This window comes from Loxodonta africana, chromosome 9 (assembly GCF_030014295.1).
Source record: "Loxodonta africana isolate mLoxAfr1 chromosome 9, mLoxAfr1.hap2, whole genome shotgun sequence".
In the NCBI taxonomy this organism is placed as follows: domain Eukaryota; kingdom Metazoa; phylum Chordata; class Mammalia; order Proboscidea; family Elephantidae; genus Loxodonta; species Loxodonta africana.
In genome coordinates, this window is record NC_087350.1 from 9,967,464 (window position 1) to 9,984,771 (window position 17,308).

Genomic DNA, 17,308 nt, shown 5'->3' on the forward strand with positions numbered 1-17,308 from the left:
CTTTGGTGCCAGCATTTCCACCATGACTCGTGGCTGCTGGTGGTGAGTGGGGGGCATCCAGATTCCAAAGAGGCCGTGAATAAGAATGGAGAGCTGTAAAGTTGGGGTCAGAAGCTCTAAATTTTGGTCAAATCCTCAGGACTTCTAGCTGCTAACTCTGTGACGTTGGTAAACCCGTAAAACCAAACCCGTTGCCGTCAAGTCAATTCCAACTCATTGTGACCCTATAGCGATCCTATAGGACAGAGTAGAACTGCCCCATAGAGTAAGCTACTTAAACTCTTCATTTCTTTCTTTCTTACCCGTAAAATAAGAATTAAAAAACAAAAACAAAAAATGCCTTTTCTGCCTTGTTTTCAGGGAAATGTGTCTGAACTAAAGGTTACAGTTCCTTTCAAATTCTGATCACTCTGGGTGGTTCAAGAATGCTTGGAGTTCTGTTCCCATAGGCTCAGCACACTGGCCAAGAGTTAGGCCACAGTCTTAGCAGAGTATTGAGCTCTGTGCTGCTGTGCTCCTAATTCCTTCATCTACGTTTGTTCTTAGCCTTGTCAGGAAACAGGGAGGCCGCTTACAGGCACTTTACTCCCTAGGTTTTCAAAATCACCAATCCCTTCTTTCCCCAGAGCCTGGTGGTACAGTGGTTAAGAGCTAGGGCTGCTGACCAAAAGGTTGGCAGTTCAAATCCACTAGTTGCTCCTTATAATCCCTAAGGGGCAGGGACAGAGCTCTACTCAGATTTGACAGCAACGGGTATTTCTTTCTCCAAGGGTCATGTGGATTCTTTCTACTGTGAAGCCTTCTTTGTCGATCCTCTATAGTCAACCAGATTTCAATAGGTCCTTTTTTGGGACTGTTATTAGAGAATCTGAGTGGAATGTAATACCATATTCTCACAGTAGATAAAGGTTACTAAAAAACTTTTTATTCATCAATAAATCAATTCATCGTATAAGGTCACTTTGTGCCGATATTTGGAATAAAATTCACCCCTAGATTGCCAGTTTATGGTTTTTAATATCTGCCGATCATAACTCTGAAAGCTTCAAGTGGGATTATACACAATAAAATGCTGACGCTGTAGCTGAATTGGGGTGATTTTCGTATGAATCATTAAATGAGCCAGGAGAACAAAATTATTCTTCTTTACAACCATTTTTCACTATATGTAAATATTTTCTTCAAACCTGATTATTTCTGTCTGAACTTCTTTTCAAAGAAAAAAAAAAGACATGGTTTTACTAGTGTGTCCTCCTAAATATGCAAGCACCCTACAGTCATAATGCTTGGCTTTCTTAATCCATCGACTTGTTCTGCTGTTGGAAGTGGAAAACACGCAGATGTCACAGAGGGAGGCGGGCGGCGCGGTAACAACCTCGGCTGGGCACCACCAGGAAGGAGACAGGTTGTAGGGGGATGTGGGGTCGCGGTTTCTCGCACTTCCCGCTGCCACCACTAGGGGCACCCAGGGCACGCGGGAGCGCGCCGCGTGCCCCCGCCAGCGCAGCTGGGAGCCCGGCCTCTGCACTGCTCTCCAGGCGTTGCTGCGGCAGGCAGCGGGGTGGGCGGAGGGGTTTGCAGGTGTGGCCGCAGGTGAGACTCCCCCCACCGAGTCAGGGCTGCGTGCGTGGGTGTGCGAAGGAGAGCAGCGAAGCGAGCGCAGATGATCCGCCAAGAGAAAGGGAGGAACAACAGTCCCGAACGCAGAGCGGCTGCCTGAGACTGTTGGGTTTTGGGGCCGGGAGCCCCAAGGACCGTGAACATGGACTCTGTCACAGGAGCCCTTCTCAAGATGCTCTTTCTTTTGTCTACTCAGAACTGGAGCGTAGTAATAGCGGAGAATACTCGTGAGTATTCGTGAGTCATTTACAACTTAGATTGGAAACTTCGGATTTTTTTTTTATTATTATGAATTAATATTTACTAACGGAATTTTTTAACGGAATTTACTGGCATATTTCCGGGAAAAGAAAGGGCATTAAAAAATATCTTAAAGTCTCAACGCTAAGATAGGTTTGTTTACAACTGTTTCCTCTTGTCAAGCCCCAAATAGACACGGCATGTTGTCACTTTTTGTCTGCGAGCTGAATCCTATGCTGTGGTTTTGCATATTCTTTGAGAAAGCCCAAATTCTAGTAAAACCTAAAATTAGCATGTTAGTCAGAGAAGAGCATGCCCGTGTGTTCGTTTACTCCTTCTGAAGATAAATGCACTTTGTAGGAGCCGTTTCAGAAAGGGAAATAGGCGGCCTTAGCCTGCATTAGTAGGGGTACTTGGGGCTGCGGTTCGCCCCCTGGAATCGCCGCGGCCACCCTAAGAATGCCTCAAGGCTCGGCGAAACCTCCGTGCTCCTTGGATCTTCAGGGAAGATTAGACCCCTCTCATGGTAGACGGCTTTTGCTTAAAGGGAAAACATAACCTGGCATTCAGATGACTTCCAGAGTTGTTCTTTTTCAAGTCGGTGTGCCCACATTTGATGATTTACTCTGCGTCTGATTTTCGTTGGCTCCGCGAGGGTTTATTAAGCCTTCAGTTCTGCATTGGCACTATGAATCTGATCTAAAGATGCTACTAGCCAGGTTGGTTCAGCGGGCTTCAGTGCATTAAAAAAAATTTTTTTTTTTTTTTTTAAAGTTTATAGATATTGAAGTCGTTATCAGGGGACTTTTCTCTCCTTGAGAGATTTTAAGAAAGTCTCTTTCTCCTTTCCAAACATTTTTTGAAAAATCGGATTGTAGGGAGGAGGAAAAGCTTGGGCATTTCAAGAAAGTGCCAGTTGGCAGTTCCGAAATTGACCTCGCTGCTGGGTATTCAGACTCAGCTCTTGGGGGCACGACCCTGCCATCACCAGGAAGTTTGCCCTGATGTCTTGGAGATGGGAAAGTGTGACAAATAAAGTCGCGGTGGCACACCAGCCGTTTCATGCGGATGCCTGGCCGTCCGTGTGCTGTCGTCCCTTAGTGTTAGCCCACTTAATGCCGTATTGTGTGAGTCTCTCCTAGAAATAGAGCATTTGCCATTCTGTTAAGAAATTAAAAACGACTCGTACTAAATGAGTTGCTTGGGTAAATGAATTACAAAATAATTCAACATATAACCACCGATGTACAATTATAAAATAAGTCACTGGAGGTCACTGTTGGGAGAAACGTGGCTTCAAAAATATTTCCTGTCACAGAAGCAGAGAAGAATGTCGTCTTCCCTGTTTTCCTAGGTTGTAATTACACTGTGCTGGCACGATTTGTTGTTTTGATAATGGTTTTCTTAAAACCTTTTTTTTTTTTTTAATTTCCTGAAATCCAATAAGGTATAAAATGAGCATTCTTTTTAGGGGAGTCACGTGCTCTGAGGTGCTCTGTGTAGAAGACAATATACATGCTGTAATTGAATGTGTCTCTGAACGCAGCTCTGTCCTGGTCTCTGGCGACCTCTTATGTGTCAATGATAGTTTTACTTTTTTCAGCCTCTTTTTACTTAGGATGTACTTTGTATTCTTATTACACACTCAATAAATGAAAGTACCTACGTGAATTTGGTTTGCCAAGGACACTTTAGATACTAAAGTTGGAGTCTTTGATCACCACGTGACAAAGGTGGATATTGATAGTTCTTCAGTGTCAGATAAATACTGAAATGAGTGTAAATCTAAAGGTTCAAAGAGGCTGGACCAGTTGTGTTTGATAATTTCTCGGTGATCTAACCTTGGTAGCATGATTTGGAGCAGTTGAAGTTATGATGAAAGAACTCATATAGTATAGATTGGCTGATTTGGACCAAGTTTTCTTTAACTCCCGAATATTTGGGAAGTCATTAGTGTATGTGTAACCAAGGCATATCAAACATGTATTTGAAATCTGTTATTACTAAGTCAAAGGAACGCTAGTGGTGCAATGGTTAAAGTGCTCAGCTGCTAACCAGGAGGTCAGCAGTTCAAACCCACCAGCTGCTCCGCAGGAGAAAAGACTTAGCGATCTGCTCCGGTAAAGATTTCAGCCTAGGAAACCCAATGGAGGCAGTTCTTCTCTGTTCTATAGGGTTACTGTGACTTGGAATCGATTCGGTGGCACACAACAACATTACTAAGTCATGGCAGAGAGGTCTTTCTAGTATCCACCCCATCATTTGAGAAACTTGTAGGAGTTTACCAGCAGAATGAGATTTTTGGTGTGAGCAAGAAATCAGCATTGCTCAAACTTTTTGATGGCTGTTTTTTCCCTAAGAAGTGTTTTAAGAGCACAAATAATCCTTTCAGACAAGACTTTAAAGCTAACAAAAATAAAATATTCTTGAGCACCAACATGAAATTAATGAGAACTGTAATTATTTTTATTTTTTAAAGTAAAGATCTTCTTCCCAAATGAACCCAAGTGCATTTTCAGTCTATTTCCAGCTGGTTCTCAGGAGTAAATTAGCCATTTAGGAGGCCAGCCTGTGTGAAGTTGGTCATAAATCAGTCTTTCAAGGAATAGGACTTGCTTTAAGCATTTGATATCTCGGGGATTAAACACATTTTGACATGAATCTTTTTAATCAGTGTGAAATTTAAAGTCGTGAGGATTCTGCACAGAGGAGATACGTATTTCTAAATGACCAAGGCCATGTGCTATTTCTTTTTTTTGCTCTGCATTCTCCCTTATCTTTTTGAAGAGAAGACAAATTGAATGGACAGTATCCTCCAAAATGTGGCCCATGACCAGATATTTTTAAAATATGAACAGCTACCCGACCTACCTTCTAACACTCTTTGAGGATGAGATTTCTGTTACGAGGAGCCATCCTCTTGAATGGAACTCGAGAGGAAAGTTTGAATACAGATTCCAAATTAGGGTTCAGTTTTCTAGAAGTTGCTGTATAGGCAGTTGTTGGTTCCTTCGCTTTCTTCCAATAGACACACAAATGAGGAATGGATAGCTCTCTACCTTGTAATTATCCCAGTGAATAAGAAAATGTCAATATTTTGCTTGCTTATTAGTGTTGTAAATCCACCTCATGGATAGAACTTCACTGAGGAATAGTGTTCACCACCCCTCCCTTATGAATGAAACAATGAAATTAAATTACAGCTGAATTATTTTCTCTATATAAGTATTGGAAGTATTGGAAACCCTGGTGGTGTAGTGGTGGCGTAGTGGTTAAGTGCTATGGCTGCTAACCAAGAGGTCGGCAGTTCGAATCCGCCAGGCGCTCCTTGGAAACTCTGTGGGGCAGTTCTACTCTGTCCTATAGGGTCGCTATGAGTCGGGATCGGCTCGACGGCAGTGGGTTAGTGTTGTGGGTACAAGTAAAGTACAGACTATAGCTGATAGCTTCTATACTCCACCCCTAAAAGGACTGAAGAATCTGATAGGAATTTCAGTAGTTGATGGTGATTATTTGATACAATGATGACACTTGTAGATCCAAGGATTCAACTTCATGAGTGTGTCTGGTATAACTGACTCATCCCTACACTGTTAAATCTCAGCACTTGTAATTGTCTCTAGAAGCTTCATTCATTTCCAACCCCTTACCAAAGTTACCCTTCTTATTGCCAAATGAATATATATATACACACATATATGTTTATTTTTTATGTATATTTCTGACCCACCGTTGGAAAGGCATACACTTTGAATTACTCTTCTAGGTGTGATTCTGAACTTGACATTGTCCATTGATGGCTCCCTACTTCACACTAATTCCAGAAGCTTGCCTATCAGAAGTCCTTGCCCATGTTTGGGGGTACAGATTAAGCTTATTTCGTTGGCCAGTATGGGAAACAAGCCCCTGATCTTCATATAACAGCTAAAGCTTGACCTAAGTGATTAACATTATTAGTACTTTGAGAATTTGTATCAGACTGGGACCCTGTCTTTATTGGAGTTTTGACCCCAATATGTGTTAACCACTACTCTAGATCATATTTGGTGACAACGCATTAATACAACCCTGTAACATAAATTGTCATATAATGTTACCCTTTTAAAATTTAAATAAGATACATAGTGTGATATAACAGTGAAGCACTTTAATGCATAAACTCTATTAACCTGGCAACACATTTAACCCTAATTATTTGGTGTAAAAATATATGCATACAGAATGCAGGCAGTGACCATAACACTTTGGTAAGTGTGAAACCACAAGCTTTTGGAAGTCAATGTCCGATAGTGTCTTTAACATATGTCTCTTCACAAAGATTTTGTTTTTCAGAAACCATGTCATTTCAGCAGACATAGGTTATTTGTCACTGTTTGCTAGGTGTTGTCAACATTGTTTATTGCCAGGTGAGTACATTCAATCTCAAGGAATGTCATGAGTGCTAGGAGTTTCAGTATAACCTAAAAAGACATTTTCATATTGGCTAATACGGATTAAAATCCTGCTGATGTTTTGACTGGTTGAGATTTCCTTTGTGCCCATAGCATGTTTAATTTTTGTCTAGAAAGAATTCAGCCTTCCAAGTTAATCAGCCTAGTTAAGGAAGGACAGCCCATAAGGGGACAAGCCATGGTGCCGGTGAGTAGGGAATCTGCCCTGAAGGGTTTAATCTTAAGAACAAATAAAGAAGTGCTCAGTTTTTCATGCATAAACTCGCTTAGTTTATTGCAAGGTGGTTATGACAGGGCACATGGGTAAGACCTCAGGACGTCCGTTTAGCATTGGAGAATCAGAAGTGACAACTACAATGTTAGTTTAAATGTTAGAAGCCAAATCTTTAGCCTTCAGGCTTTTACCTTTAGCCAGTGGTCTTGGGGAGGAGACTTGACCACGGCTTGAAATCAGAGGCGGTCCCCTGCAGCTAGGGTCGGAGGTCCCTGTAGCAAGCAGTGTCTTAGCAGGCTTATCCAGTCTTTAGAGAATCGGAGAGACCATTTGCTTCTGTCTTCTCTGAAAATGAGCAGAAATCCACGAGTTTCTGTACCCTGTGTGCTGTCACGTTCAACTATAATTGGTATGTTTTACTGCCAGTTGAAGAATTGTTGTATGACCTATTTATGTTTTGCTATTACGCATTATTGCCAATTAGGGAATTGTTGTATGACATATTTATATTCTTGTTTACTACATGTTTCAAGGCCAAGTTGATTAAAAATTATGGGGATTTTTTAATGACGTGTTTATGTTTTGTTAATTTTCAGAGATTTGATTAACGTTACAGTCTGTTATCACAGAGTGCAGGTGCCCAGCCCAGTTTAGGGAAGTTATTTACAAACTACATCCTGTACTTCCATTATCTCATTTTCAAACTTAGAACAACTTTCTAATGACCTGTAGTTAAGGGCTGGAGAATACTATGGAAATATGTTTATACTTCGAAGTCCAGAAATTTTCTATTTCTGATTTCATATTAAGAGACCTAAGTGCTTAAAAGCATTATAAAAACATCATAACAATGTAAAAAGCATTATAGAAGCATACATGATAGTAACTTACACACATGTTTTAAGAACATTACAGAATCGGATGCCGACAACTAATAGGTTCTTGCCCAGCAGACTAGCAAATTGAAGTCAGCCAGACGCAGGTTGGGAGAACACAAAGGTTTACCCACAGTTTGTAAGCTGGGAGATAGGCAGGGTCTCAGGACGTAAGACTGCCAGCTCCCTGAACTAAGGCAGGTTTGCTCCTTATATAGGGAGTGACATACATATTCACGAACAGTGAGGGGTGGGTCTTCAGTCCTGCCGTGCGTGCACAGTCCGCATAATTTTTGTGAATAAGCTTTTGCGCAAGGTTTTAAAAAATACTGCGCACAGCCCTAAAAAAATGGCGATGGCTCGCCAGTGCAACCACAGGAAGGTCTCTAGCGGGTGAATTTGGCGTTGGTGCGCTTGCGCCTCGGTCTCCTGCCCGGAGAAGAGAGGAAACGTGAGGACTCAACCGGTCATGGTGAGGTGTTGTAAAACAAAATGTAACAAGAGTAGACTTTTCTGAAAAACAGCCATTATGGGATGGTAAATAACCCTCTGCCCGCTTCAATTTGAAAGCGACCGGAAGGTATACATAACAGAACCCGTTTATTGATGAGTGAAGCGCGTTAGGGAAAATGATCACAGAATATCGAGATGTTTCAGTAGCACTTGAGGTTGGACTTTTAAAGAGCTTTCAACAAATTATAAAAACTCTTTCATTCCATACAAAGAGGCACATTTCCCTGGAGGCAGATGAAACTTCAGCTTCAGCGCTCCTCCTAGGAAAAATACCCTTATTTATAGTATTTGAATATACTTCCTAGAAACATGAGGGTTGGGTAGTTTTGGGACACTTAGAGAAAACAAAAACGTTTTCTCTGAACTACCTTTATGTATAGACAAAAGTTTGGGTAGCCCACGTGACTGCTACTGGTTGCCGGTAAGTCCGCTCCAACTCACAGGGAGCGCATCGTCTTCACAGTCAGTATTTGAGCCCATTGTTGTGCTGTTGTGTCAGCCCATCTCACTGAGGATTTCCTTTGTTTTCTCTGACCCTCTGCTTTACCAACCAAGATGTCCTTTTCTACGGATTGGTCTTTCCTGATGACTCCTCCAAAGTAAGGGAGCTGAAGTTTGCCATCCTCGCTTCTAAGGAGCATTCTGGTTGTATTTCTTCTAAGACTGCTTTGTTTGTTTATCTGGCAGTTCACAGTATATTCAGTATTCTTCCCCAGTGCCACAGTTTGAATGTATTAATTCTTCTGTCTACAGTTTTCATTGTCCAGCTTTTGCAAGCGTATGAGGCAACTGAAAAGACCATGGCTTGGGTCAGGTGCCCCTTTGTCCTTGTTTTAGTCATCTAGTGCTGCTATAACCAAGGAATACCACAAGTGGATGACTTTAACAAACAGAAATTTACTCTTGCACAGTTTAGGAGGTTAGAAGTCTGAATTCAGGTCACCAGCGCCAGGGGAGAGCTTTCTCTCTCTGTTGGCTCTGGGGGGAGGTCCTTGCCATCAGTCTTCCCCTGGTCTATGAGCTTCTTGGTGCAGGGACCCAGGGTCCAAAGATCACACTCCGCTCCTGGTGCTGCTGTCTTGATGGTATGGGGTCCCACTCTTTTCAGCTCGTTTCTCTCTTTTATATCTAAAAAGAGATCGACTCAAGGTACAACCTAATCCTGTAGATTGAGTCCTGCCTCATTAATAACTGTCTCTAGTCCTGCCTTATTAACATCATAGGGGTTAGGATTTACAACACACAGGAGGATCACATCGGATCACAAAATCGTGAACATCCACACAAAAGTGGGAATCCTGGCCTAGCCAAGCTGATACACATTTTGGGGGGACATAGTTCAATCTATAACAGTTATCAAAGTGACATCTTTGCTTTTTAAAATTCTAAGGAGCTCTTTTACTCAGTACAGAATGTGTGCTAAGGGCAGAGCCAGGCTTTGCTGGGTCTGAAGCGTCCAGATTTTGGGAGACAAAAGAAAACAAAATGACCATGGGGACACATGGCTTGTGATCCTCTCAGGCCTGAAAGAGCCTCCCAGGGAGAGGGCTGAAGGCTCCAGGGAAATCTGCCTCTTTATCTGGGATGTCAGAGTTGATGGGGGGGGGGGGGACTTTTAAAAGTACTTTGTAAAGGATATGTTCACTGGCAGAAAAATCTTAATTAACTGAACAAATTTCAAGCTGAATTTTTCTCTTTAAGTCAAAATCAGAGTTTGAATGTGAAAGTGTAAAAAAGCTTAAACAATAGCAGTAATAGATCAAAGGTTTACTTGTAACTCCAGATTTCTGAATAACAGAGATGAAATTAACTTTTGGATCTCCCTCCCCACTTATTTTTTTTTAAGAAAGGTTTAAGGCTTGATTTCAACATAAAATGCTTCTGAGAGTGACTTCTAGAGGGTTAGTCATGTGGATGGTGATTCAGATAGCAGATTTTGATCTTCAGTAAGAGGCTTTCCCACTTCTACCTGTCACGTGCGTGCTCTATGACCTTTTGATTGCTTAAGGCATCTGTTGCCTTGTACTGAATAACTTTTTATAAACTTCATTATATATTTCTGCATACTCCTGAAAGGTATTAAGCTGAATATAAGATCCTTCTTCAAAATATAGACACTGTACTTATTTTTCCAAGTTTGAATTCTACAGCATAGAATTTTATACTTTAAACGACTCAAATGTTCAAAAAAATTATACGCAGCTTGTAAATACAACAAAAGAGGATACGGTGTGATCTTTCAACGGTATCCAGGGCCATGGTTTGATAGGCCTAGCCAGTGATTGCTTAATTACTTACAAGAATGCACTCATGTTTGAGTTGGTCATTTGCTGTTTGATTAGAGTTCAGACGCTGACATTTTACGTGTTAAATTGATGATACTTTTCTGAGCTACAAAAGGTATCTACAAGCGTCTGTGAGTGGATTCACGGTGACTGTGTGAGTGTCAGGATAGAACTGTGCTCCGTAGGGTTCTCAGTGGCTGATTTTGGGAAGCAGGCCACCAGGCCTTTCTTCTGAGGCGTCTCTGAGTGGACTTGAACCTTTAACCTTTCAGTTAACAGCCAGTCATGTTGATCACTTGCACCATCCACAGATTCCCAAAAGATAACCACAAAGGTTTTATTGCTGTGTGGGACATTAATCAGTTTTTATGTAATTCAGCATTCTCATTCAAACAATCTTTTATAAATGCCTTCAAAATCCAGTTCCTCAGAATGCTCAAATGTCCTTTTACTAGATCGCTTATTAATGAGTTTATAAATATTTGGCATGTATTTGTTCTACTTTGTGTAAGAGTCCTGTTTTTGATTTTCTGAAAATCATACTTTAACATAAATGTTGCACTTATCTGGCAGGTGTCCCCAGTGCATCGTATAATAAGTGCTTCATTTGGCTGTTGTTTTACAGTAAATTTCATTTCTGGCTCATGGGAAACTTAACTCTTTGATAATAAAACAGGGAACCTGGTTTACAGTAGAAATAAAAATACCCTCCTTAGGTTCGAAATGATGGGTATTTTCAGTGTGCTAATTTGGAAAATAATTGAAGTATAGAACATTTGACATTTTAAGGAGTTTAAAATTAGAAAACTACATAGTTATTACTTAAATACATCCTCATTTAATAGAGTAGTAAAGCAAAACACAGAAAACAAAACCTCCTTCCAATGTCGTAAATCACAAAGGAAAAAATGTGTAATATTTCTTATTTGGGCTATGGCTTTTATTAAATTCTTACTCCATAGTACTTCAGAATGAGATACTCATAAAGACTGTATTACGAACATCTGACTTGCATACAACTCGTAGTTATGAACCAAGCCCCATGAAGCCTGTTATATTTAAAACTTGAGGTTCATGCAGTGGTTCATAGTAACAAACAGACACTAGTTGGTGATGCACACCAAGCATTATTATTACTATATTATTATGTTAAAGATGTTTTAGTGTATCTGGGTGTGTTTCATATTTTTTATGCATAGTAAAATGCTCTATATACTAAATGACATTAGATATGAACCATACCTGTTATGACTTATGTACAAATTCTATTTAGGAACAAAACTCGTCCATAATCTGGGGACTGCTGAGCAATTAACCTTTGCGCCACCAGGACTCCTTTTGTATATTATTTTAGGGGATATTCAATTATTACAAAAATATATATATATGTACATATACATGTGGAGCCATCGTGGTGCAGTGGTTAAGAGCTTGGCTGCTAACCAAAAAGGTTGGTGGTTTGAATTCACCAGCCACTCCTTGGAAACCCAACGGGACAGTTCTACTCTGTCCCTATCGGGCCGCTACGAGTTGGAATTGACTTGACAGCAATGGGTTTTGTTTTAGTTTATATATGTATATTTTACGTGCATATATATGTTATTTTATATACATATACACATATGTATACACATACCCACATATATATACACACATGCACACACATATACCCACACACACATATGCATATACACGTGTATACACACACATACACACACACACACACATATATACCCACACACATATGTATGCATACCTCCCACACATATATATACATATACACACACGTATACACACACACATATGAGCCCCTGGGTGGTGCAAATGCTTAACACACTCAGCTTTTAACTCAAAAGTTGGTGGTTTGAGTCTACCCAGAGGCACCTCAGAAGAAGGGCCTGGTGATCTACTTCTGAAAAATCAGCCATTAAAAACCCTATGGAGCAGAGTTCCACTCTGGCACACACGGTGTCATCATGATTCAGAGTTGGCTCCGTGGCAACTGGTGGTGGTGGTGTGATATAAACCACCTGTCTGTCAGTTTGTCATACTGTGGTGGCTTGACTCTTGCTGTGATGCAGGAAGCTATGCCGCAGTATTTCAGATACAAGCATGGTCACCCACGGTGGACAGGTTTTAGCAGAGCTTCCAGATTAAGACAGATTATGAAGGTCTGGTGCTCTATTTCCAAAACTAAGCCTGTGAAAACCCTATGAATCACAGGATGTTGTCCAATACAGTGCTGAAAGACAAGCCCCCTAGGTTGGAAGGCAGTGTACAATGGCTGCAACAGTGCATTCTAGCATACCAACTTGTCGAGATGGGGCAGGACCAGAAAGTGTTTTCCTCTGTTGTTGTACAGCTAACAACAATAGTATTATAAACAGTGTGTCATATTTAAATGCATATGCGTCCCTAATTATATTAAGATGTGCCTTGTACCTATGTATCATTTGTAGTTCCATCACCTGACCTAGTGGTTGGAGCCAGCGGAGAAGGAATTTTTAACATCAGTTCTTTCTTTTAATGTCGTGTACTGTGGGAGCAAGTGCATGGGTGAAAGTTACTGGTATGTGGAATCTGTCACAGCTAGACAACTTTGGGTAGACACATGAACTCTGTGGTCTAGCGCTTTTCAGTATCAACCCGTTACTTGTGTTCAAGACCCATTAGAGGGCTTCCCTGGAGCCTTGGTCAAGCGGTGAAACTATTGTTCATATTATAATATGGGAGTGACCTGCTGCCTTGAGACCTTAAATCTGGTCCTCCCTGCAGTATTTAAAGATAGTGATTAGTTTTTATTTTAAAACCTATAAATCATCAGGCAGTCAGAGCACTTGATAAAGTTAAATTAAATACACTGTTTCAGGAGTAGTATGTTGATGGAATAAGTGGCAAAGTTATCCCTGTATGTCTATGTGTGAGTGTATCGGAGGTGGGAGATTTTGAGTAGAGAGTACTGATGAGGTATTAAAAACCAATAATTATAAGCATAGCATATATTGGATTAGGCTGAAATCCAGTTAGGTGGAATTGATTATTTCATATTTGCCACTGAACAAGATGGAGGATATTCTCCAGTTTAGATTTCTGATAAGCTTATGAGCAATTAAGAAATGTAAAGACATCTGTCCTGATCTAGTTGAAACTATTGTCTTTTCACATGCCCACGGTGCTTTGGGCTCTATGGTATTAGTATTCAGACATCAGGGACCTGCTATGATTACCTGCTTCTGAGCCCTGAGTGCTGGTCTTTTTTGAATAGCCCTAAAATGAGGAACGACTGCACGGAGTTTGGTTGAAAGACCTATAGATACAAATAAACACAATTAGCATTAGCAAATAATTCAATCATTTGATACACCTGAAAGAACTTCATTTTAATCAAAACCTCTATTCTGGAAGAACATATTTTAAGCTCTGTCGACTTTTGGCCTCACAGATTTGGCGGATTTAAGAAAAATAATACATTTCTCTAGATGTCTGCCCAAATATTTGGAGATTTTCAAAGTTAAAAATTTGTCATCTAGCTTTATGTGTGGTGTGTTTTGAATGTTTAGAAAATTGTTCTACAGAAAGTAATACAACATAAAAAGAAAAAACAACAAACGGTGCGGGTCATGTCGTTGGGCAGGCGAGGTACGCTGTGTCTGTGATCTTAGGCTGCTTCACAAAATTGCGTTGCTTTGTGGAAGTTCTGATAAGAAAAGCCTTGTGAGCCTTGACGTTTCAAAGCACACCCTTTTCAGTAGAGTGAAATGTGCCATCATTGCTAGAACTTAAAAAAATGGGGAAGGAGGATACGTTGAATGGAGTTTAAAATACATTAAGAGACTTAAAGAGAGCAAATGCCAAATTATTATTTGCTTTCTTAAAGTCATAAGGAAAATTTCTGAAAAAAATGTCAGACACAGAACACGATGCAGTGACAGTGTTTAGAGTGTGTCACCTAATAACAACAACAACCAGTTAAAACCAAACCAGTTGCATTCGAGTTGATTCCAGCGCATGGCACCCCCGCGTGTGGCAGAGTGGAATCACCCCTCAGGGTTTTCAAGGCTGTGACCTTCTGGAAGCAGACCACTGTGCCTTTCCTTTTTGAGGAGCCTCTGAGTGGGTTTGATCCACCAACCTTTACTGTTGGTAGTCAAGTGCTTAACCATTTGTGCCACCCCGGGACTCCTAAATTAGAGAAAGTCAAATGATCCATTGTGAACTCTTTGTCATTTTTGTTAGCTGCCATCCATTCTGCCCCAAACTCATGGCGACCCATGCACAATGGGCTCTGACCACTGTGATCCACAGGATTTTCATTGGCTGATTTTGGCCTTTCTTCCTAGCCTGTCTTAGCCTGGAAGCTCTTTTGAAACCTCTTCAGTGTCACAGCAACACAAAGCCTCCACTGACAGATGGGTGTTTACGCACTTGAGGTGCATTGGCCTGGAATTGAACCTGGGTCTGGTGGTTCAAATACACCCAGAGGTGCCTCAGAAAAAAAGCCCTGGTGGTCTACTTCTGAAAGATCACAGCCATTGAAAACCCTATGGAGCACAGTTCTACTGTGAAACACACGGGGTCACCATGAGTCAGAACTGGCTTGATGGCCACTGGTTTTTTATCCCTAGGGCATAGGGGAGATGCTGGAAGACACTGGGCTCTCAAAATATATTTGTTGAGCAAGTAAAAACATGACTGATTCACTTTCCTTAAAACGTCCAAGGAGCCATGGTAGTGGAGAGGTTAAGCGCTTGGCCGCTAACCAAAAGTCAGGGATTCAAACCCACTGGCCACTCTGCGGTCGAAAGGACCTAGCAGTCTGCTCCCATAAGAATTACAGCTTAGGAAACCCTATTGGGACAGTTTTACTCTGTAATATAAAGTCCCTACGAGTCGGAATGGACTGGATGGCACACCACAACGAACAAACATCCAGCAAAATCTTCAGATCTGGCTTTCCTTGACTCAGTGTGTTGCGTGACCATTCTTGCCCAACAACTGTGAGAGGATGGTCTGGTCTTCTAACTGATCAGGGACAGACCCAGGGATTGATGTGGCTTATCTTTGAGAAAGACCAAACCCTGGTGGTGCAGTGGTTAGGAGCTTGGCTGCTAACTGAAAGGATGGCAGTTCAAATCCACCAGGTGCTCCTTGAAAACCCTATAGGGGCAGTTCTACTCTGTCCTCTAGGGTCACTATGACTCAGAATCAACTCGGCAGCAATGGGTTTTTGGAAACCCTGGTGGTGTAGTGGTTAAGAGCTACAGCTGCTAACCAAAAGGTTGGCAGTTTGAATCCACCAGGTGCTCCTTGGAAACCATATGGGGCAGTTTTATTCTGTCCTTTGGGGTCATTATGAGTCGGAATCGACTTGATGGCAATGGGTCTGGGTGTTGGATCTTTGAGAAGGTGCTCTGACTGCATCACCTTGATAAGAAAACAAAGTTCACCATCTATTTAGACAATTAGTTTAACATCTATTGAAAAAACGGTATTATAGAAAGCACTAGTTTTTAGACTCTTAACAGCTTCATGTAACAGACATGTCTGCTGCCCCTGTTCAGTTTTAAACTTCCTGAAAACAGCACTGTGTTTCTGTCCCCACAGTGCCCAGTTTATGGCATTCAGCAACTATTTATCAAATAAATGAAAAAATTTACATATTTAGAATATACCATTTTGAAAGAATATGGAAGACACAGAAGATCTCCATGTGAGTGTTATAAACATTTTGTGAGTAGCCTAGTCAAAGTAAATTTTCACGTGTGATCTGAAAACTGGGACCTCCAACTGGTGAGCCACTTATCCCTGGAAAGGATCATTGGCTGGTTTTGAATATTTCATTTTCTTTCAGTAGCAAAATGCATATAACATCATTTCTGGCCACAGGCAGGACCCATGTTACCAAAGTTGCCTGGAGCCCCTAAGGGAGGCCTGAAAACCTTCAGGTGGCAGGGAAACTACCATGGACCAAAGAGCAGCATAGAGGAGGCCTCCAGGCAGGTGCTATTAGACAAAATTACTGTATCTAGCGACTCAACAGCTGTGGAGTGGGTTAGGCGGATACTAGGCCCCTGGGTGGCAAAAACCGTTTGAGCACTAACCTACAGTTGGCAGTTCAAACCCATCTAGCAGCACCATGGAAGAAGGCCTGGCCATCTGCTTCCATAAAGAATACAGCCAAGAAAACCCTATTGAGCAATTCTACTCTGTAATAAATGGGGTTGCCATGAGTCAGAATCGACTCTACAATAGGATTGGGTTTTTTCTTTTAGGAGTCCCCGGGTTGCGTGAACAGTAAAGTGTTCAACTACTAGCCACAAGGTTGGCAATTGGAATCCACTCAGAGGTGTCTCGGGAAGACATGACTGGCGATTTGCTTCTGAAAGGTCATAGCCTTGAAAACCCTATGGAGCCGTTCTGTTCTGCACACATGGGGTTGCCATGAGTAGGAACTGACTTGATGGTAACTAACAACAACTGAGAACACAAGTCTGATCTGAGCCATGCTCTATATTCAGGTCTGTAATCAGGGTGAGACTCTTGGTGGCTGAAATGATTAACATGCTCAGCTGCTAACCAAAAGGTTGGAGGTTCGAGTCCAGCCAGAGGCACCTTGGAAGAAAGGCCTGGTGATCTACTTCTGAAAAATCAGCCATTGAAAACCCTGTAGAGCACATTTCTGCTTTGGCACACATGGGGCCACCATGAGTCAGAGCTGGCTCAAGGCCTACCGGGTAACATGGATGCCTGAGAGGACTGCATAACTGGAATTCCCCGGAAGCCCTGGTTTGTAGTATCTGGTTGATGCTAGAGGCTGCATCTCATCCAGCTGGGGAGGGCCTGATGAGAACTAGGTGGTGGGGACTCAGAGTTAGAATGGAGAGTGCATGGCAGGCAGAGACTGCGGGGGATGGGATGGCCAGTGCGCCTGGGTGGGTGGAGGAGACAGCTGAGTCTGGACCTCTCCCTGATACTTAGGAGGCTACTTTCACTCGGGTCACAGCTGCCTCTGGACCTGGGAGCTGGGGACTTTGTTTCCTTCTGTGCTTGCAGACCTGACCCTTCTGGCTTGGACAGGGGGAGTTCTGAGTCTGTTCATGGCCCGTCGTT

General features: G+C 41.8%; 1 protein-coding gene across 1 annotated transcript in view; it reads left to right on the forward strand.

The window, feature by feature from the left end:
- The first annotated feature begins 1,525 nt into the window (after positions 1–1,525).
- LOC100664503 (contactin-associated protein-like 3) overlaps positions 1,526–17,308 on the forward strand; it is a 361,706-nt gene continuing 345,923 nt past the window's right edge. The window contains exon 1 of the mRNA XM_064291046.1: positions 1,526–1,847. Coding sequence (XP_064147116.1) covers positions 1,763–1,847 — 85 coding nt within the window. The 5' untranslated portion in view covers positions 1,526–1,762. The remainder of the gene's footprint in view (positions 1,848–17,308) is intronic.